At 39.5% G+C, this 21,846-nt stretch overlaps 1 protein-coding gene across 1 annotated transcript; it reads left to right on the top strand.

Annotated features, from left to right (window-relative positions):
* Positions 1–8,786: 8,786 nt before the first annotated feature.
* LOC308352063 (olfactory receptor 2A1/2A42-like) lies at positions 8,787–9,728 on the top strand (the record flags this gene model as incomplete). Its single annotated transcript, XM_080818112.1, has 1 exon — positions 8,787–9,728. One exon carries the CDS (start codon positions 8,787–8,789, stop codon positions 9,726–9,728), a length of 942 nt encoding a protein of 313 aa, XP_080674238.1.
* Positions 9,729–21,846: the final 12,118 nt, after the last annotated feature.

The raw sequence follows: 21,846 nt of genomic DNA on the forward strand, positions 1-21,846 counted from the left end.
GAATTGAATAATATGGAAGGGTATTTCTTTAAAACTGCAGAAAAATCCCCCCCAGTAAGTCACAATTCTCATAACGAACCTAGATGTCTGTCACTGAAATTTCTATACCTTTGATATAAATAATAATAAACACAATAAAAATCAACTTTAACAAATTCTGCCTCTTTGTTTCCCCAGTTTCCAAGATTCCCAGTGCAACGTTAACAGTAACAATTATTTTCCATCAGTTATATGTGTTACAACTTTCTGAAGATACGTTCATGCTTGACTCAGATACTTATTTCATCAAGTAAAAGCCAACATATTGGGGGTGCCTGGGTGGCTCAATGGTTAAGCCTCTGCCTGCGGCTCAGGTCATGATCTCAGGATCCCGGGATCAAGCCCGGCTCAGGTCATGATCTCAGGATCCTGGGATTGAGCCCCCGCATCGGGCTCTCTGCTCAGCAGGGAGCCTGCTTCCTCCTCTCTCTGCCTGCCTCTCTGCCTACTTTTGATCTCTATCTGTCAAATAAATAAATAAAACCTTAAAAAAAAAAAAGCCAACATTTTGCAAACCAATTATTAAGGAATTTACTTTGGAAAGTGTTGAAATGTTTTTACTCTACTTCCAAATGGAAATTATGTCCAAATTCTGGTGGACCTTGCTATAATCACAAATTATAAATGCAGCTCAAATAAGGTCAGTGTTTACAGAAAATGCTCAATGCTGACAGATAATGTAAATATAGGAAAATATGTGTATTGTATTTATGAGTTAACTATGTATTCTTTTCCTTTCTATACATTTATGTTTTATATATGTTTATGTTTTACTCTGACCCCCCCTTTTTTTTTTAAAGGTAAGCTCTACACCCAACATGGGGCTTGAACTCGTGACCCCAAAGTAAAGATTCCTCCTATGCTCTACGGACTGAGCTAGCCAGGTGCCCCTCCTCCGGCCACGTTTAGAAGTTGTCCACAAGTTAAAGCAATGCATGTAATTTTGAGATGATGCATTTCCCAAACTTAAAAAGTTTGTTTGGTATCATAAACGTTTATATTTAATTTTCTTATTGTCTTAGTTCAAAGTTTTTACTTTTGTATAACAGATGGTCATGCCGTAGATAAACTAGAGAACTATGTCCTATTGTTTTCAAGATTTCAGTTTGCTATATTTTATATGTCAGTTTCCAGATTTCCACGTTTTATTCAAGTCACCTGAAACATAAAAAACAAGGTCGCGGTATTTATAGATTGCCTAGTGTGCACCAGGATTTTCACATGATTAAGAGCCATTTTTCTGGTGTCCCTGAATGTGTGTTTTTTCCCATCGTGGATATATTCTCCAACTTGATATTTGTGACCAGTTTTCCCCAAGTTTTCATGATAACCCCAGCAAGACACTGTAATGAACTAATTGCTTTGTAAATCACATGACTGACTGATAAGAGATTTCCCAAATAACATTTTGGTCTCCTTACAACCAGTATAAGAAAACAGTGGAATATAAATAAATATGACAACATCATAGGTAGGAAATGTTCTCCCAATCCCAGAAGAGGCAGGAAGCTTGTAGGGGAAGCTGCCTTAGAGAAGGTTCTCTCCTCCCCTTCCCTGGAAAGGACCTGGAATCTCCTCGCTTCAGAGCAGAGATTAGAGAATACTTCTGAGGTTGACCTACCTGGGGGGTTTGTGCCCTACAAAACTCTTCCTCAGGGATGTTCTAATAAGCCCCACTGGGACGCCTTGGCTCTCCTTGGACTCCCCACTCTGCTCCCTGCGTCCGTAACCTGTTCTCTCCAGCATCTCCACACCTTGACTTGTTGCTTGCAATCAGCTGATGTTTCAGGGTCTTTTCTCCCGGCTTCGGCTGCTCCCCAAGGGGCCCAGATGGCAGTGGGGAGAAGCTGAAGGACCGAGGGGAAGGCCGGGAGCTGCTTCGCCATCACACTGGTTCCGCTTCCTGACAGGTTCACCTGAACCATCTGCCCGTTTGGGAATTAGGACAGGGCTGGGGTTCATGAACTCCAACAATGCCAAGTACTCAGGGACTGTAATGACTGATGTTGTCTCAGAGGTGTGCTCTGTGGCTGGCTGTGTTGTCTAATCACGGGTCCTGCTGGGCAGGAGAGCAGAGGTAGAGAACGGCTTTGTCCCTCCTTCCCAGCGGAGGTGGGCTGGCACGCATCTCACAGCTCACCCCTCCAGTGAGCCCTCAGGTGCTGCGGACTAGGCTGAGGCCATCAGAGAATAAAAGCTCCTTTTCTGAGGATTCTGCCACATTTTTGATCAAGCAGAGAAGTGAGGGTTCTGCAGTTCCCACAGAAGCTCCCAGAAAGCAGGATCCTGCCCAACCTTTAGGTGCTTTTCCCTTCTGAGGTCCTTGAGTCCAAATGTGGGAGCTAATGGGGTTACACTGTATTTATCATTAATGTCTGTTAGATGGGGTAGGAGCTACCCTTTTGTGGTCTATCACTCTGTTTCTGCCAATCTTTATTTAAGTGTTAGAGAGAGAAATAATTATTTTTTGTTAATCCTAAACCTATATGTTCCTCTTTTACATTCTGTAGGAATAGTTTCAGGGGAAATTGAGATGCATGTTTTAGAGACAAATTATATAAAGTCATTTAGGATTTGTTGATTCGTTTCATTGGTGGAGAAATATCCTTGTGATAGACACACACTTGAAAAAGATGGCACAACAAAAGGAGTAAGCAATGTCTGTGTCGTGGATTTATATAGAACATAAGGAGGGGTACCCGGGTGATTCAGTCGGTTGTGTCTGACTCTTGATTTTGGCTCAGATCGTGATTTCAGGATCATGAGACTGAGCCCTGAACCAGGGTCTGCACTTGGACTCTATCCCTCTTCCTCTGTCCCATTCACGTTTTCTCTCTTTCTCTCTCACTCTCAAAATGATTGATAGATAGATAGATAGATAGATAGATAGATGTAGATAGAACATATGGAATAATCTTCCTAGCCAAAGAAAATGACAATAGATTATATTACAGAATGATGTTATATCAGGAAAATTAACATGTTGGTTATTGTATAAATTATGCATTTTCTTATTTTCAGCATAGGCGTAGTTCATACTAAATCTATGAGGTACATATTGTGATGGAATGGGAAGCCAAATGGATACTAAATCTATGTCATACGCTTATCTTTCATTAAGCTTAGCATTAAGGGCAGCTAGAATGTATTCAGTAAATATGCGTAAATGTTAGATTTTTCATAGCGTAGAAGATTTGTTTTTGCAATGGGGATGGGAAATTTATAGAAAGGGGACCAAAGTGTTACATGCTGGCGTGGGAGGTGGGACGAGGACAACCTAGGCAATAATACCTTAAATTTTCTTTCTATAGGATTTTTATGTTTAATGTGTATCTTTTTCTATTAACCTTTAACAGATTCTCAAATAGGTTATCATTACATGGAACTCACTCAGTTCTTTACGATTCACAGTAGTTCTTCTATCCAGAAAAACCACTTATCCTATCAACCCTTATTCCATAAGACAACTTGGCAAAATCTTGGCTTATAACTATATAAGCAATAAAATGAATGTTTCCAGTTTTTCCTTGCTACTTGGAGGTAAGCAGCCCTACAGTTCAGCAGAGCTACGAATTCACAATAGGTCATTATTTCAGGAATTCAGCTTCACCCAAGTCCACTACTTTAGAAGAGGACTTGCCGGCTCACCCCCCCAAAAGATGTACTTTTTAAAACAAAGGTTCTATCGGGTTCTGATGTTTATACGGGACATGATTTCCTTCTTAGATGTTTATTTTAGAACTTAGTTTTGCCTGATTATTTATTAACCAGACAACAGTGTACCACTTTTGAAATTCTGAAATTGTGCATAGATAAATTCATGGGCCTCTTGTGCCCAAAGGTGACATTTGGACCTGGAACACCTCATAGTGTTGAGCCACCACCTAAACTCCCAACCAGCCCAGAAGAAATTGAATCTGTTTGCATTTCATTTGACTGTTTTTAACTGATACATGTCAGATAGGTATCAAATAAAATAAAAAATAGATAAAAGAGAAGTCTAATTATTAAGTATAATTTAATTATTTAAAATACTTTGTAAGTCTTTCAGTTAGTTTTATCAAATTTTTAACAATCAGTTTTAATACATATCTCCAGGGGTACAATTCTTCTGAATTGCTATACTTTGCTTCCTTTGGGAGGAAAAGGCTGAACTTGGCATGAGTATGGTATTTTATATATTTTAAACGAAATCAAATCTAATATAACGAAATCAATAGTTAGACATTTGTTCATTTGTACTCATTTATTTGTCCCTTTGACAAGCATTTATTAACTGCAAGGATATAAAAATTAACAAACCTATTCCACCACTTTAAAAGCAATAAAATCTGAAACGGAACTACTGTATTGAAAGAATATTAATGTACTCCGGCCTCCTTTTTGTCTTTAAATTTAGCTGTCAGAAAACCATGGTTTATACTCTATTTCTTTTTTCATTTAGGTTTTCATGTTGAGAGAATAAAGGAAAATTAGAAAAAAGAAATTACATTATATAATTGGGTAGTTTTGAATGTTTCTCATAGCCAAATATTTTCCTATGCCTGTGTATTTAAAAAATAAACTTAGAAGGTTTGTTAAGCACAGAAATTGTTAATATTAACCTAAAATCAAATAAACCCTGGTCCCATATGAGGAATTTTTAATATATTATTTAAATTACTTTTATATCCAGATGATTTGATAATTTATCAATAATGCTTATAAGAAAACAGATACTCATCTGTCCTGTTAGGAAGGGTTTGGTTTCTTTTCCTGGGTCTTACTTCCGTGAGGTGACCCAGGTCTGGGATCTGGTCCTCACTTGAAGATCCAGCTTTGGATATTCTGTTCAGGAACTGCATCATGGAATCCACAGCACAGTGGGACAGTGCGTAAGCTAAAGGATCTAATTGTTTGTATTATTAAAACTCAAGGTGAGGCTATATAACAAGCAAAGACCTTTGCTGATCAACACAGTCCTTCTTTGTGGAAATATCTACTCAAAAACATAATTTATTGCCTAATGTTTTGATTGGTGAACATGAAATTAAAGCAAGAGAGGCTAATCAGAGATCTTTCCGAATAGGAGTGCTGGTCACCCATGCCGTCCATCTAGGCTGGGTCACCGTGAGAATTGGTTGGGCTTCTGTCCCTAAAAGTCATTAAAGATGCACAGGCAAATGCTGCCTCTCTGACCTTGTGTCTATGCTCCATATTGATCATCCCCTTTCTTTCTCCCACAGCCTGTCTCCAGGCAGGTAGCCCACACACCTGACTACACTTGGCTCACTGTCACATCCTCCCACCCTGCCTCCCTGAGATTGTATCAAAGCACCTTGGCTGGACTTGTGGAGGCTCCCAAAACTCTCCAGTCAAATATTTCCTGGTACTTTCCCGTTTATCAAGTCGATGATAAATTTTTTTTTAAAAGATTGTATTTATTTATTTGACAGACAGAGATCACAAGTAGACAGAGAGGCAGGCAGAGAGAGAGAGAGAGAGAGGGAAGCAGGCTCCCTGCCGAGCAGAGAGCCCGATGCGGGACTCGATCCCAGGACCCTGAGATCATGACCTGAGCCGAAGGCAGCAGCTTAACCCACTGAGCCACCCAGGTGCCCAAGTCGATGATAAATTTTATGGGCCAAGTATTTTGACACTAACTTGTTGGTATGTCCATTTCTCAGTAGGCAAACTGAATTACCAATGTGTCGATAGTTTTTTTCTGTTAGCAACTTATGAAGTGTGCTGCAGTCAGTCACTGGTTTTTGGCTTAAATAGAACTTCTTATGTTTTGGGTTTCTGTTAAAATGCATGTTACAAATATGAAGGATTGAATTAACAGCAAGATGATTATATTTCCTCTCCCTATTCATTCCAGGCTATGACCTTTTATTTATTTTTTTTTAAGATTTTATTTATTTATTTGACACAGAGAGAGAGATCACAAGTAGGCAGAGAGGCAGGTGGAGAAAAAGGGGGAAGCAGGCTCCCCGCTGAGCAGAGAGCTCGATGCAGGGCTCAGTCCCAGTACCTTGAGATCATGACCTGAGCCAAAGGCAGAGGCTTAACCCACTGAGCCACCCAGGCCCCCCAGACTATGACCTTTAAAAAATTTTTTTCCAGTGTTACTGAGATAAAATTGAAATACAGCACTATATAAATTTAAAGTGTATGAGTGTAAGTAGTGCCTGGGTTGCTTAGTCGGTTAAGTATCTGCCTTCAGCTCAGATCATAATCCCAGGGTCCTGGGATCAAGCCCTGCCCTGGGAGTCTGCCTCTCCCTCTGCTCCTCCCCCTGCTTGTGCTCTTTCTCTCATTCTCTCTCTCTCTCAAATAAATAAAAAGTAAAGTGTACAAGCACAAGGATTTGACTTACAAGTATTATGAAATGATTACCAAGGTAAATCTAGTGAACATTTATCATGTCATATAAATACAAAGTGAAATAAAAAAGCAAATCTTCCATTTTGGAATGAGAACTCTTAGAGTTTGCTCTGGTAACAACTTTCAACTATACCCCACGTCATTGTTAACTCTAGTCATCATGTTGTACCTGACATCCCCAGTACTTGTTTTGTAACTTGAAATCAGAACCTTCAACCACCTTCATCCGATTCCCTCTCCATCCACCTGCCTCCTCTGGTAATCACAGATCAGATTGTTTCTCCCCATGAGTTTGGTTTTGCTTGTTTGCTCGTTCGTTCGTTTTAGATCCCACGTATAAGTAAGATCATACAGTATTTGCGTTCTCTGTCTGATTTATTTGACTTAGCATAATGCTCTCCTATTGAGTATGAGGCTGCAAATAGCTCTTCTTCATAGTGTCCTCCTTCAGGTCCATTCCCAGAAGTGAAGTTGCTGGAGCGTATGGTAATACTATCTTTAATTTTTTAAGTAACTTCCGTGCTGTCTTCTTTAGTGGATGCACCGATTTACCTTCCTACCAACAATGCACAACGGAAGTTCCTTCTCCTTTGTTAACTCCTGTCTTTTTGATGCCAGCCATTCCGACAGGTGTGAAGAGCTAGCTTACAGTGGGTCTGATCTGCATTTCTCTTATGATTAGTGATACTGAATACCTTTCCATGTATTTGTTGGCTAACTGTATGTCATCTTTGAAAAAATGTCTATTCAGTTTCTTTGCCCATTTTGATTTGATTATTTGGGAGGATTTGTTTAGGTTTTCTTGTTTTTGCTACTGAGATGTATTAGTTCTTCATATATTTTGGATACTAACCCCTTATCAAATATATGGTTTGCAAATATTTTTTCCCTTTTCATAGATTGTCTTTTCATTTTGTTGATCCTTTCTTTTGCTGTACAGAAGTTTTTAGTCTGATAAAATCCCACTTTTTTATTTTTATTTCGTTGCTTGTGCTTTAGGTGTTATATTTAAAAATCATTGCTAGGGTGCCTGGGTGACTTAGTCGGTTATGTGCTAGACTCATGATTTCAGGTGAGGTCATGATCCCAGGGTCCGAGACAGCCCTGCACTGGGCTCCACGCTCAGCCAGGAATCTGCTTGAGATTCCCTCTCCTTCTGGCCCTTCCCCTACTTGCACACTCTCTTTGGAAAATAAGTAAATAAATCTTTTTAAAAGGTTAAAAAAACATTGCCAAAATGCATGTCAAGGAGCATTTCTCCTATGTTTTCTTCTAGGAGTTTTATGGGTTTTGGTCTTATGTTTAGATCTTTCATCCATTTTGAGTTAATTTTTGTGAACACTGTGAGGGATGGGGTATATTTTCATTCTTTTATAAGCAAATATCCTATTATTCTAGCTCTATTTGTTAAAGAGAATGTCTTTTCTCCATTGAGTATTCTTGGCTCCTGTGTCAAATATTAGTAGATCATATTTGTGTGAGTTTATTTCTGGGCTCTTGATTCTTTTTCACTGGTCTGTGTGTTTGTTTTTATGCCAGCATGATATTACTTTGACTACTATAGCTTTAATATATAGCTTGAAATCTTGCTTTCTTCTTTCTCAGAATTGCTTTGACAATACAAGGTCTTTGGGGGCCCCTTAAATTTTTGAATTTTTTTTTACTTCAATAAAAATGTTGTTGGATTCTTGACAAGGATTGCATTGAATCTACAGATGGTTTTGAGTAGTATGGACATTCTAAGAATATCACTTCTAATCCATGAACATGGAATTTAGATTCTGAGATAATTAAAATTATCTGAAAATAATAGCTGAAATAATTAAAATATTAAATTAAATTAAATTAAATTAAAATATTATCTGAAAAAATTAGCTGAAATAATTAAAATTAATTTCTTTTCCAGGACCAATCTCACTGAAAGCTCCTCTGTTACTGATTATTTCTCCTGTACATTAATTCTCTCACAGATTTGTACATATGTAGCTCTGAGACAGTCCATATTTCATGATTACTTTCTATTACATCACAGTGTCAATAGCTCAATGTAGGTAATCACTGGAAACATATTCCCCGTCTATAAAACTAGATGTCAGATTAAGAATTTAGCTTAAAGACAGACTCTTAATTTAAATTTGTTTAAATAGGTAAATCATTCTTTCTTCTTTCCTTCCTTCCTTCCTTCCTTCCTCTCTCTCTCCCTCCCTCTCTCTTTCTCTTTCCTACTTTCCTCCCTTCCTTCTTTAGAATTCAGTGAGTTCTTAAATGAAGTTGTTTCTTAATAATTTTGCACACACCAAAAATTTATGAAACAATCAATAAAAGAGTTGTTTTAAAATCATTGTGTCACATAGCTATGTGGTTCTCTCTTTAATAGTAAAATGGAGAAAAATCAAACAATGGTTACAGAATTCATCCTACTGGGATTTCGTCTTGGTCCGAAGATTCACATATTCCTTTTTGGGCTCTTCTCCCTGTTTTATGCCTGCACCCTGCTGGGGAATGGGCTCATCCTGGGGCTCATCTCACTGGACTCCAGACTGCACACCCCCATGTACTTCTTCCTCTCCCACCTGGCCATCGTCGACATAGCCTATGCCTGCAACACCGTGCCCCAGATGCTGGTGAACCTCCTGAAGCCAGACAAGCCCATCTCCTTTGCTGGCTGTTTGACACAGACCTTTCTCTTTTTAACTTTTGCTCTGACAGAATGTCTTCTCCTGGTGGTGATGTCTTATGATCGGTATGTGGCCATCTGCCACCCGCTCCGATATTCCGCCATCATGAGTTGGAGGGGCTGCATCACCCTAGTGACGACCTCCTGGGCATGTGGCTCCCTGCTGGCCCTGGTCCATGTGAGCCTCATCCTGAGGCTGCCCTTCTGTGGGCCTCATGAAATCAACCACTTCTTCTGTGAAATCCTGTCTGTCCTCAAGTTGGCCTGTGCTGACACGCAGCTCAACAAAGTGGTCATCTTTGTTGCCTGTATGTTTATCTTAGTCGGGCCCCTCTGCTTGGTGCTGGTGTCCTACTCACGCATCCTGTTGGCCATCCTGAGGATCCAGTCCGGGGAGGGCCGCAGGAAGGCCTTCTCCACCTGCTCCTCCCACCTCTGTGTGGTGGGGCTCTTCTTTGGCAGCGCCATTGTCATGTACATGGCCCCCAAATCCCGCCACCCTGAGGAGCAGCAGAAGATCCTTTTCTTGTTTTATAGCCTTTTCAACCCTATGCTGAACCCACTGATCTACAGCTTGAGAAATGCTGAGGTCAAAAATGCTCTGAGAAGAGCAGTGTGCAAGGAAGGTCATTCCCAATTGGAGTGACATTGAAATCACCAGCCTAAGTGTTTGATTGCTGCCTAAATCCAGAAAATTTCACTTCTCTCATCTTAGATGTGCCCAAAGGACATGAGAGCAAGACTTCCCTCTTCCTTTGAATGAAAAATTTTAGATATGTTGCATTCATTGATTATCTTGCAAGTGTGATTTTATCAGATACAATTTTTTTCTTTTGTTGCTCATTGAATTTAATATCTGTGATATTAAAAATTATTTTGGGGCACCTGGGTGGCTCAGTGGGTTAAAGCCTCTGCCTTCGGCTCAGGTCATGATCCCCAGGGTCCTGGGTTCGAGCCCCGCATCGGGCTCTCTGCTCAGCGGGGAACCTGCTTCCCTTCCTCTCTCTCTGCCTGCTGCTCTGCCTACTTGTGATCTCTGTCTGTCAGATAAATAAGTAAATAAATAATCTTTAAAAATTATTTTAATTCATTTTCTGAGCCCCAGAAGTTGAATACACTATATCTACCTCTCTAGCCTAAGTATTTAAATTCACTAACTGCATGTATCATAAGGTTTGGAAGAAAGAAAAAAAAAAAGCTGCAGTGAAGAACAGTCATCTCCCAAACCCAGAGGCATACTTGTCCATTCTCCTAAAATCATACTTGCCTTGTTAAAGATAACTGTTAGAGAATAACTCAGAGAGAGATGTATTTAGCATGTTGCATGATGGTGAGAAATTTTGGATGAAATTATTGATTCAGGGAGTAAATGAGCAGGCTGAGTGAAGGATCAAAATTAATGTAAAATATATAGGACAAAGGAGAGAAGAAGAAAAAAATCTGTAGACAGTATGAGAACAGTATACATTGTTCACAGCTTCAGAGATAAACTGATTATTAGTGGCTTGCAGAGGGGCCAAATTGGGCATTCTTTCCATGAACGGGCTGATAAAAGGTATCAAAGAATATAATTTGGGCTGTTTGTGGATTCTTCAGAAACTTTTGAGTGTTGATCTATAAATTATGTAGATATGCAGACTATCTCAATATGTAGTTTTCTGGTTATAGTGTAGCTGAATGTTCCATTTTGGTACTGGATTGATTTTTACTGATTCATTCTACAGTACAGATCCAGTGATGAGGAGTGACTCCTCTACATTTCCGGTGGCTTTGTAGGCTGTTACTTATAAAATCCACCCTTTTTAAAATATTTTTTTTTATTTATTTGAGAGAGACAGGGACAGAGAGAGAGAGTGCAAGTGGGAGGAGGAGCAGGGGGGCCCGATTCCAAGACAGATCATGACCTGGGCTGAAATCAATAATGGGACACTTAACCTACTGACCCACCCAAGCACCCCTGAAATCGACCTTCTAACCCATCTTGAGACTAGGATGCCCACTTGCATCCAGTCTTAATTACTCAACCCAATTCTTAATTATTATGCATGGGCAGCAGAGTTCACTGAATATAAAAAAAAATGGATTTTTATAAGAGTAACATTTTGGTTCATTGCTCTCCCAGTGCTAGACACTGTGTATTGATAGCACTTTCCACGTACCATCTCGTTAGTCATCATAACTAAGCCATGAAGAAGGTCCTATTATCACTCTGTCATATACATACATACCAGAAACTAACAAATGTCAGGATTTTGCCTTGACAGTCTGGCTGGCTCAGACAACAGTCTGTTGTGGTGAAATTAAGCCTCGGTACTTAACCACAACAATGTGCATTGTCTATACCAACATCAGTGTCATCAATAAAGAACAAAACCAAATTACCCCAAAGATGGATGCATTACATGAAGGAGGGTGTATTTCCAGCCTCATGTGCCACGGTGAGTTGATCTATGCTCTATAGTGCCTAGAAGATAAGATCATTTTTGAGAACCTGATTGTCAAGGACAATGACTCCTAAAGTCAGAGTCACAAAAATCTTTGTACTTCTAGAGGAACACAGAACATAAAGATGAGAATAAAGGCCATTCTTACTGAGATTGGTGAGTTAGTTGAGCGAAAACCCAGAACCAATACACTAAGGCAACCACACCATAATACCTCCTCCCTCTCTCATATTCCCTCTCTCTTTCTCTCTCTCAGCCACTCAGTGTACTTTACATATATATTTACTTAATCCCCAGAACAGTCCTTTGAGGCAGAAAACAATATCCCCACTTTACTTTAGGAAAACTGAAGCGCAGGAAGGTTGAGTAACTTGCCCAGTTTCACAGATGCTGACTGTCCAGTCCAGGAAGGAACTGAGGCAATCAGATTCTTGACCTCACAGTCATAACCACTGGGTAACATGGCCTCTTCAGAGCTCTCTGTGGATATAAGGGTCAGAGAAATCAAGGCAGTGAAACAAAACCAGTGACTAAGACCAAGTGATGGGTGTTAGGCTTCAGACAGAAGCTTTCGTTTGCTGGAGGAAGTACCTTGACTGTTAACTGAAATGTAAACCATGGGTGTGGTAACAAGGAAGAACTTGGTTCTAAGGGTCAGAGATCAAGGAAGGCCCTGACCATGACCTGCACAGGGAGCAGGAAAGTGGAAGAGAAGACAGATGATTCGGTTTCACATTGATGGAGTAGAATTAAGAATGGATGCTTGATAGTATTTTATCTAAAGGAGCCCTTTCCCAAGACAAAGGGATTTAGATTTCATTTTTGGTGTTGAAATTATTATGATCTTCCAGGAGGCATTTATAGAACATTGCTCAGGTAGGTATCAAGTTTCTCAGGTAAGATGGGAGCTCCCCGAGAGTGGGAACTGGAATCTCTTTGCCACTTTTTCATCCATACTAGCCTACTGCCTGGCGCCTAGGAGGCACTCAGCAAGCACTGATCGGATGCATTCATGAACCTTTATCAGTTAACTACACAGTCTTCAACATTAAACTATCTTAGGACTTCTACATTTTCCAGATTCCTCTTATTTGCAAAACAGAGTATGGTAGGAAATAACTACAACTTAAATTTATTTAGTAATGGCTATGTACCAGACACTATGTTAAATTCTCTAGATGCAATCCTCACATCAAAACTTTGAAGTATTGTATTTTCATTTGCAGAAGGGAAATGGAGTTCTGGAGAATTAAGTAACATATTCAATGTCATAAAAATATCAAGTAGTGGGATCAGAATTTAGATGCAGTCAATCCAGTCTAGATTAACTGTGAGTGATCTTTTTGTAAAGGACCTTCCTTTTTTTTTTTTTTTTAAGATTTTATTTATTTATTTGACAGAGAGAGATCACAAGTAGGCAGAGAGGCAGGCAGAGAGAGAGGGGGAAGCAGGCTCCCTGCTGAGCAGAGAGCCCCATGTGGGACTCAGTCCCAGGACCCTGAGATCATGACCTGAGCCGAAGGCAGAGGCTTAACCCACTGAGCCACCCAGGTGCCCTATAAAGGACCTTCTAATGCTTAGGTCTTCAAAGGCTAGACGAGGCTCATGTCATAGTAGTCAATAAATGCTGACTTATATGTGATCATATAAAAAAAAAAGTAGCATCATAAAATATGTAACTTAAATACAGCAGCCATTACCCTTTCAAGGTTAGACATCTCCTTGTCCATTAGTCCCTTTTAGTTTTGAATGCACTCAGTTCTTGCAAAAGTTTCTCCTTGTTGCATGAATATTAGTGATTAATTATGTCTCATTGGCCAGTGATTGCAGGGGAATTACAAACAGATTAGAAGTATTTCCTCCTTAATATAAAAAAAAAGAGTGTGTACATTCATTTCTATCATGTAGAACAGAGGATATGAGCCTTTTAAAAAAGAGCATGCCAAGTTATGAAAGCTCTGGTTATAATATGCCAGGAGGTGCTTGTGCTAGCTGAGCAGCCGCGCAGAGGGTGTGAATCCTCCCATGTCTTGCAAGTTGGTGGAGAATTAGGGGTTGGAACTACTGAAAATGATAGGATGGGATGCTGTAGGTGAGAGCTAGTTCACAAGCCATTTAGAATTGGATTCCTCAGTGTCTTTGGCATGTGGAGTGGGCACTGAGAACCACTGACCCTGTAGGATGATTGTTTATTCTTTGTTAAGGGTTGGTGTGCATACAAATCAAGGAAGAGCTTACTGAAATGCAGGCTATGATTGGGATGGGCAGAGATTTGCATTTCTTTTTTTAAATTTTTTTTTGTTTTTACAGTATTCCAAGATTTATTGTTTATGCATCACACCCAGTGCTCCATGCAATACCTGCCCTCCTTAACACCCACCCCCAGATTTGCATTTCTAACAATCTCCTCTATCTTGCTGATGCTGCCATAGACCACACTTTGAATGTTAATGTGAAAGAGAAGCATTGTTAACTCTATGGTTCTGAGGGAGGAAAAGGGAAGGAGAGTTAGAATGGGGTCGCACAGGATGTCAGAGTTGTGAAGTCTTTTCCTAGACGACAAGGAAGGGTCTGCTTTCCTTCCTTCTTGATGAACTTTGACTAGATCACTGCTTCCATTTCATTTGGTTTTTTGTTTTGTTCTGCTTGCTTTTTGTTTGCTTTTAATTTGTGTAACACCACTGGGCCAAGAGAAGAGGTGCATTTGTCAGCACAGTCTGGTTTCACCCTCAGAAGCCTGGCTCAGACTCAGGACATCTGGGCTCCTATCTCGATTCTGCCCATTCTACCAGGTCACTGTGTGACCTTAGAAAAATCATTTAATTCCTCTGGGCATTGATTTTCCCACCAGTAAAACAAAATGTTCGACTAGATGATCTATAAGTACCTCTAATTCTGTGTCTCTTTTCTAACTTTCTGACATTCTTATTTTTTTTTTCTTGTACTAGGAGACACAGTTAAATGGATTATTTTGAGAATAACTAAATACAGTTAATTCCTAAACCTTGCACACAGTAGGAATTCAAAAGCAAACACCAAATAAATGAAGAATCTGTATATATTCATGATCTTGGAACTATGGATGGCATAAGATATGGAGAATAAGACATATTCCATATGAACTGTCATCCCTTAAAAAAAAAAAAAAAAGGTTCGTTATCCTGGTTGGAAAGGATTAAGAATACTCTTCATTTGTAAAGGGTCCCAGATCTCTGTCTGGTGTTGTACAACTGGCATAATAATATTAAGAATTTGCATTTATTGATTGCTTATTTCACATCAAGTACTGTTCTGTGAGGACACATTCATTAATATCCATCTGATCTTTACAAGAATTCCCAGAGATAAGCTTTACCATTAGATTTCATTCATAATGAAAAAAATCCAGGCACAGATGTTAACACCTCAGGGGTCACAGAGCTAGTGAGTGGCAGAGCAAGACGCCCGCCTAAGTGTTCCAAAGGCCAGAAACCATGTCTATAACTACTAAGTGAGACTGTCCCCCACATACAGCCTGAACTATGGAGCCCTGCCTAGCGACAATAAACTACAGCTCAAGAAAGGTAAGACTGAATGTTTCACTGGCCTGAAAATTCATCCTAAGAAAGGGGCTAATAGGATACCTAATATATTCTAACATAAATAAAACAGAAGGGTAATATACAAATCCATGAAAAAAGTGAGCAAAAACATGTAGAATATTTATTATTTATTATTGACTTATGTTTATTTTGTGAAATACTTAATGTAACTGCGCAAAGAAACGTGTTCAAGGATTTTGAATTGAAATTTATTCTAAAAAATTCCACATAATCTTATTAAGTTGGGGCAAGTATATATGCAATATGTTAAAAAGAACAAGTATTATCTATAATGGGCTACAATAGAAATTGTTTAGCAAATATAGTTGAATGAAGAAATTAAGTCATTTTTTTAGGAGGGCATGTGCTGTGATGAGCACTGGGTGTTATATGCAACTAATGAATCACTGAACACTACATCAAAAACTAATGATGTAGTGTAAAAAAAAATACAAGTAAAAACAATTAAATTAAAAAATATTCTTTTTCATTTTGTAGGAGAAACTTCTAGCTCTTCCTGAACTCGTACATCTATATGTGTATACATGGGTACAATGGGTACATGTGTGTGTGTTTTGTTTCTTATTTTTTTTTTTTAAGATTTTGTTTATTTATTTGTCAGAGAGACAGAGAGAGTACAGGCAGGCAGAGTGGCAGGCAGAGACAGAGAGAGAAGCAGGCTCGCCGCAGAGCAAGGAACCCGATGTGGGACTTGATCCCAGGACTCTGGGATCATGATCTGAGTGGAGGGCAGGTGCTTAACCAACTGAGCCACCCAGGTGTCCCACATGTGTGTGTTTATAAATGTGAAATGTAAGGATGATGCACACTGAGTAGTCAATAGAAGTTGCTTTTAGAAATAGAAATAACTTGAGAAATACATACTTCTGTGGTTTTTTGTCAATTTTACAGTGCACATGTATTGATACAATTTTTTTTTTTAAACTTATCTCAAGACACCTCTGGTCCCTTAAGTTCTCAAATATTTATCAGTACACATCTTTCACAGATCTTAGTGAAATCAAAAATTAAGCAAGTAAAAGCAGTTTAGAATCTTGTTGGAATGTTAAATTGTATCAAGGCATCTCTGAAAATATCCTTGTTGTATCTATTTACTTCATTGTTTAATATTATGCTGTAATGTTTGGGTAAGGTAACCTATGTTATTAACTGAAATCATTTGAATGAACAACCAAAATAACATGCAAAGTAAACTGTGATTCATCAGACTCTAAGACAAAATTGTCTGACATAAATAAAAACCCAATTTATTGTGCCGTAAGGAGATGCTCTTCACCATGTGAATTGATCTTGGAAGCTACTAATACTTTAGTTTTGGAGTTACCAGGCTTTTCCTCATTCTTTTTATCCCCACAATGTATTTATGGGTAAATAAATAAGGCCCCACATGAAGGTGATTTTACAGATTGAAAGTGTACTTCTCACTCATGTTAATTCCTATGCAGGTAAATGGCAGAGTCTGCCATGTGGTGACGCAGGGACCTTCTGTCTCATCACCCCACCATCCTCCTGGCCTTGGAGATCTTCACTTCCAGCCAGGGATGGGAAGAGCAGTTGTGCAGGACGCATAGCCCGCTTCACACCCACTGCAGCCCTCCACGTGGAACACATCTTCTCTGCGTGTGCTCCTTTTGCAAGAATGTGATTCCACCTCTCACCGCCACCCATGTGAGAGAGCCGGGAAGTGCAGCCATGTGCGGACAGGCGCAGCCCCAAGACAACTGTGTATGAGGAAGACAAGACCACACCTTTTAAGGAGCTAAGTGTTAAGATAACACTAGCAAACAACATAAATAATCTCTAAAAATTGCCCTTGTAAATTCTGCCTCCTCCTTCTTGTGTTGTTAAGGATTCCAAACAAAATTCTGACCTTTTAACTCATAATTTGTTAAGAAATAACAACTGAGGGGTGCCTGGGTGGCTCAGTCGGTTAAGTGTCCAACTCTTGGTTTCGGCTCAGGTCATGATCTCAGGGTCCTGGGATTGGGCCCTGCCTCTGGCTCCGTGCTCAGCAGAGTGCGCTTAATACTCAGTCTTCCTCTCTTTCTGCCCTCCCCGCTGCTCATTCTCTCTCTTTCTCTCTCAAATAGAAAAATAAATCTTAAAAAAATTTAAGAATTAAAAAGAAAAACAAATACAATTGAGAACATTATCATTTGCATTCTCTACCAATATATCTTTGTCATGCCATCCTGAAAATGCATTCACTCATGTCTCATGCATTTCTCACAACCTTATTTTCAGCTTTTTGTGCAAAATATCTATTATGGTAATTTACTATGACAGTTAAATCCACCCATTTTATGCTGATTTTTTTCTGTGTTAAAGTCAATTGAACTGTTTCATCAGATTTGAGCAGGACTTGACTTTATGCATAAAAGGTACAAGTGTAAAGGTCCAGTAAAATCAAACGCCTGATACTAGTAGATGTTTTGATCTCAATTAATCCTCACTGTGTTTTTCTGTATGTTAGTTCTTTTGTGTATTTATGTCATTGTTACTCTCTTTAAATAGCAAGCAATACCAAGACAAAAGTTATTTCAGATTAATTTTACAGAATATTGGCAATTTTGAGTTTTGAGATGTTGACATTTAGATTCTCGAAGGATTTTCCTTAATGTTTGTTTATGTGATAACCCCAATGTTATACTGAAATACTGGCTAACTTCTAATTTTTCATTTTTATCAAAATGTGTATTTATAACCAATATTCCTAATGTGTTGATAACAGATATATAGTCTCTGAAACCCTTCTCTTCACTTCAGTGTTTGCTTATGAAAGTCAGTTTCCTGATTTCTGCATGTTGGCACATAAGGTAAACGCTTGAGATAATATCCATATCAAACAGGATCTGTCCGTTCTCTGTGCTATTTTCCTTTGTATGTATTTATATTTTGAATATGGCCCTGTCTCACTCAGCCACTTTTAGAAGCTGTGCACAAGTTAAAAGTTGAGGCAATTTGATACATAATGGAAAACATCTTATTTTGAGGTGATGCATTTCCTACATTTTTGTTTGGTATCATAAAATTTTATATTTAACTTCTTATTATTGTTTTAGTTAAAATTTTCTATTTTTGTACCCTAAAATGACTTTTTAAATTTTTTTATCTCATAGGTTCAAATTTTTTTAATTTAATTTAATTTTTCAATGTTCCAAGATTCATTGTTTATGCACCACACCCAGTGCTCCATGCAATACATGCCCTCTACAATACCCACCACAAGGCTCACCCAACCCCCCACCACCCTCCCCTCCAAAACCCTCAGTTTGTTTCTCAGGGTGCACAGTCTCTCATGGTTCTAAAATAACTTTTTTTAAAAAAGACTTTATTCGAGAAGAGCACTTGTGAGCAGCGGGGAAGGGCAGAGGGAAAGGAAGAAGCAGGCTCCCAGCTGAGCAAGATGCACAATGTGGGACTCGGTCCCAGGAGTCCTGGGATCCTGACCTGAGCAAAAGGCAGACGCTTCACAGATTGAGCCACCCAGGTCCCCCTAAAATGACTTTTTTAACTGATGTTTTCATAGTGCTGAATATAGAAAAACATGTCGTATTTCTTTCACAGGAGTTTTGCGTTTACATGAGTGAAAAAACAAACAAAATGGCTCACATTTTCTGTGTTCACCTGAGTGTGCAATGAGAAAGAAGAAAGGATTCTAGTGTTCAAGGATTGCCTACTGCACACCAGCTTTTTTATATAATCAGGAGCAAAACTGCCGTGTCCCTGGATGGATATGTGGTTCCTCTCACAATGGACACGTACAATTGGAGCACAGGTAAGCATGTCCTCAAAACCTGATAACCTGTGCAGGACTTTCCTCACGTTTCTGCCATAACCCCAGCAGGCTGAGGATCGCGCTATAGCAAACTCGTTCACTTGTAAATTGCACGGTTGCTTGATATGAAATTCCCCGCCCTCCTATGCCTGCTATAAGAGAGGAATGAACGTGAGAACACCTTCCGCAGCAAGGGTCTCCCCGCTCCTGGGAGAGAGAGTGGCTTGTAGGGGAAGCTGCCTTGGAGACGGTTCTCTCCTCCCCTTCCCTGGAAAGGACCTGGAATCTCCTCGCTTCAGAGCAGAGATTAGAGAATACTTCTGAGGTTGACCTACCTGGGTGGTTTGTGCCCTACAAAACTCTTCCTCAGGGATGTTCTAATAAGCCCCACTGGGACGCCTTGGCTCTCCTTGGACTCCCCACTCTGCTCCCTGCCTCCGTAACCTGTTCTCTCCAGCATCTCCACACCTTGACTTGTTGCTTGCAATCAGCTGATGTTTCAGGGTCTTTTCTTCCAGCTCCTGCTGCTCCCCAAGGGGCCCAGATGGCAGTGGGGAGAAGCTGAAGGACCGAGGGGAAGGCCGGGAGCTGCTTCGCCATCACACTGGTTCCGCTTCCTGACAGGTTCACCTGAACCATCTGCCCGTTTGGGAATTAGGACAGGGCTGGGGTTCATGAACTCCAACAATGCCAAGTACTCAGGGACTGTAATGACTGATGTTGTCTCAGAGGTGTGCTCTGTGGCTGGCTGTGTTGTCTAATCACGGGTCCTGCTGGGCAGGAGAGCAGAGGTAGAGAACGGCTTTGTCCCTCCTTCCCAGCGGAGGTGGGCTGGCACGCATCTCACAGCTCACCCCTCCAGTGAGCCCTCAGGTGCTGCGGACTAGGCTGAGGCCATCAGAGAATAAAAGCTCCTTTTCTGAGGATTCTGCCACATTTTTGATCAAGCAGAGAAGTGAGGGTTCTGCAGTTCCCACAGAAGCTCCCAGAAAGCAGGATCCTGCCCAACCTTTAGGTGCTTTTCCCTTCTGAGGTCCTTGAGTCCAAATGTGGGAGCTAACGGGGTTACACTGTTTTATCATTATTAGGTGGGGTAGGAGCTACCCTTTTGTGGACTATCACTCTGTTACCTACTATTCTTTTTAAGCACAGGTAAGGAAATTCAGTCCTGTCTAAATATGGGCTGATTATTATTCTGCTACGAGGCTAGTTTGCGGAAAAAAATCAGTGCTAAGTTAGTTGAACATATTGCTCATAAATAATGTAAATATGTGTAGAATTTGGTTAGTATCATTTTATACAATGGAAAGTAGCTGCATGAAAGCAATAACCTATGGACGGTGACGCTAGGTAAAGAATGAGAAATTTTTGTGTGATGGATTTAGGTTAAGTATGGAAAATAATTTTCCTAAGCCAAAGAACTTTACACTGAGATATATTACAAGTAGTTTTACATTTGAGAAATACTGAAATTAGTTTAGTCCTAGGGTTTATGTCAATAAAACCACAATACATAATCCATGCTGCCCATACACAGCTCTACCTTCACCTGTAACTTGGAGAACAGTGTCAGGCACACAGAAAGTACTCAACTTAAATGTTAGACTTTCCCAAACCTGGAAGATATGTGAGTGTGTGTGTGTGTGTGTGTGTGTGGTGACGTGGTTAGATGAGTGCAGGAAAGGAAAGGAGTTGTTTTGTAAATGATAATCTATATATATATATATAGATATATATATATAGATATAGATATATATAGATATATATAGATATATATATATAGATAAATAAACTATTTTAAATAGTTTATCACAGTTTTGTGTCCTTTTTAATCCCTGATATCTCTTGAACTGATTGTGGTCTTTCCCAAGAAGGACATCAAAAGGTCAAGAGGCAAAATCTGCTTTACTCGTCCTTCCATAACATAGTAGCCAAAAACTCACATTGTAGGCTTACATTGTTAGGCAGACTTTGCAAAACTGACATGAAAAGGGTAATGTCTAGGGATGCCTGGGTGGCTCAGTCAGTTAAGCCACTGCCTTTGGCTCGGGTCATGATCCCAGAGTCCTGGGATGGAATCCCGCCTCGGGCTCCTTGCTCGGCAGGGAGCCTCCTTCTCTCTCCGCCTCTGCCTGCTGCTGTGCCTGCTTGTTCACTTGCGCTCTCTCTCTCTCTCTCTCTAACAAATAAATAAATAAATAAAATCTTAAAAAAAAAAAAGGGGGTAATGTCCAATAAAGGGAGTGATCCCAGGGACTATTGGCACCAGGAAGAAGCGATGCTTCTCAGATCCCTACAGCCACAGGCTAGTCAAGAAACTGTTAAAGATTGATGGTAATTGATCCAAGTTATTGAGCATTCACCGTGCATCATGAATATGTTCAACGTATTATCTCAATTAATTAATTGAATTAACATATTATCTTCATTAATATGTATTATCTCAAACTTCACAATAACCTTATAAAATACTACCACATCTTTCAAAAAAGTGATAGAATAGGGTTAAGAAATATATTCAGGGTTATAAAAGTAAAAATGTGTTTGTTCTTTCACTGCTATTCTATGGTGCCTTTCAATATTTGGGGATTTTTGTGTGGGTTTTTTGGATCTTTTTTTTTTCTTTTTTGCTTGAGAATCTGGCTTATGGCCGAATGTGGAGAGCTCATTAATGTTTTGTTTTCTTGGATTTAATTAAACTGGTATCCAGTTAGTCAATAAATATTTAATGCATACCTACAGTGTTCTGGGCATAATGTTTGGTCCAATATATGATATTTTTATTATTGACCAGATTAAAAAGATTTCTTCAATCTAAGGGCATATTTTAAATGCAAGTTCTTGTTACATTAATTCTGAAGTACAAGTAGAAAGGCCTTATTGGCCATTATGGTATCAAGAGATAATATTTCCATATCCCAGATAAATGTATTGACAGAT

The sequence above is a fragment of the Martes martes genome, assembly GCF_963455335.1.
Source record: "Martes martes genome assembly, chromosome: 11".
NCBI classification, from domain to species: Eukaryota; Metazoa; Chordata; class Mammalia; order Carnivora; family Mustelidae; genus Martes; species Martes martes.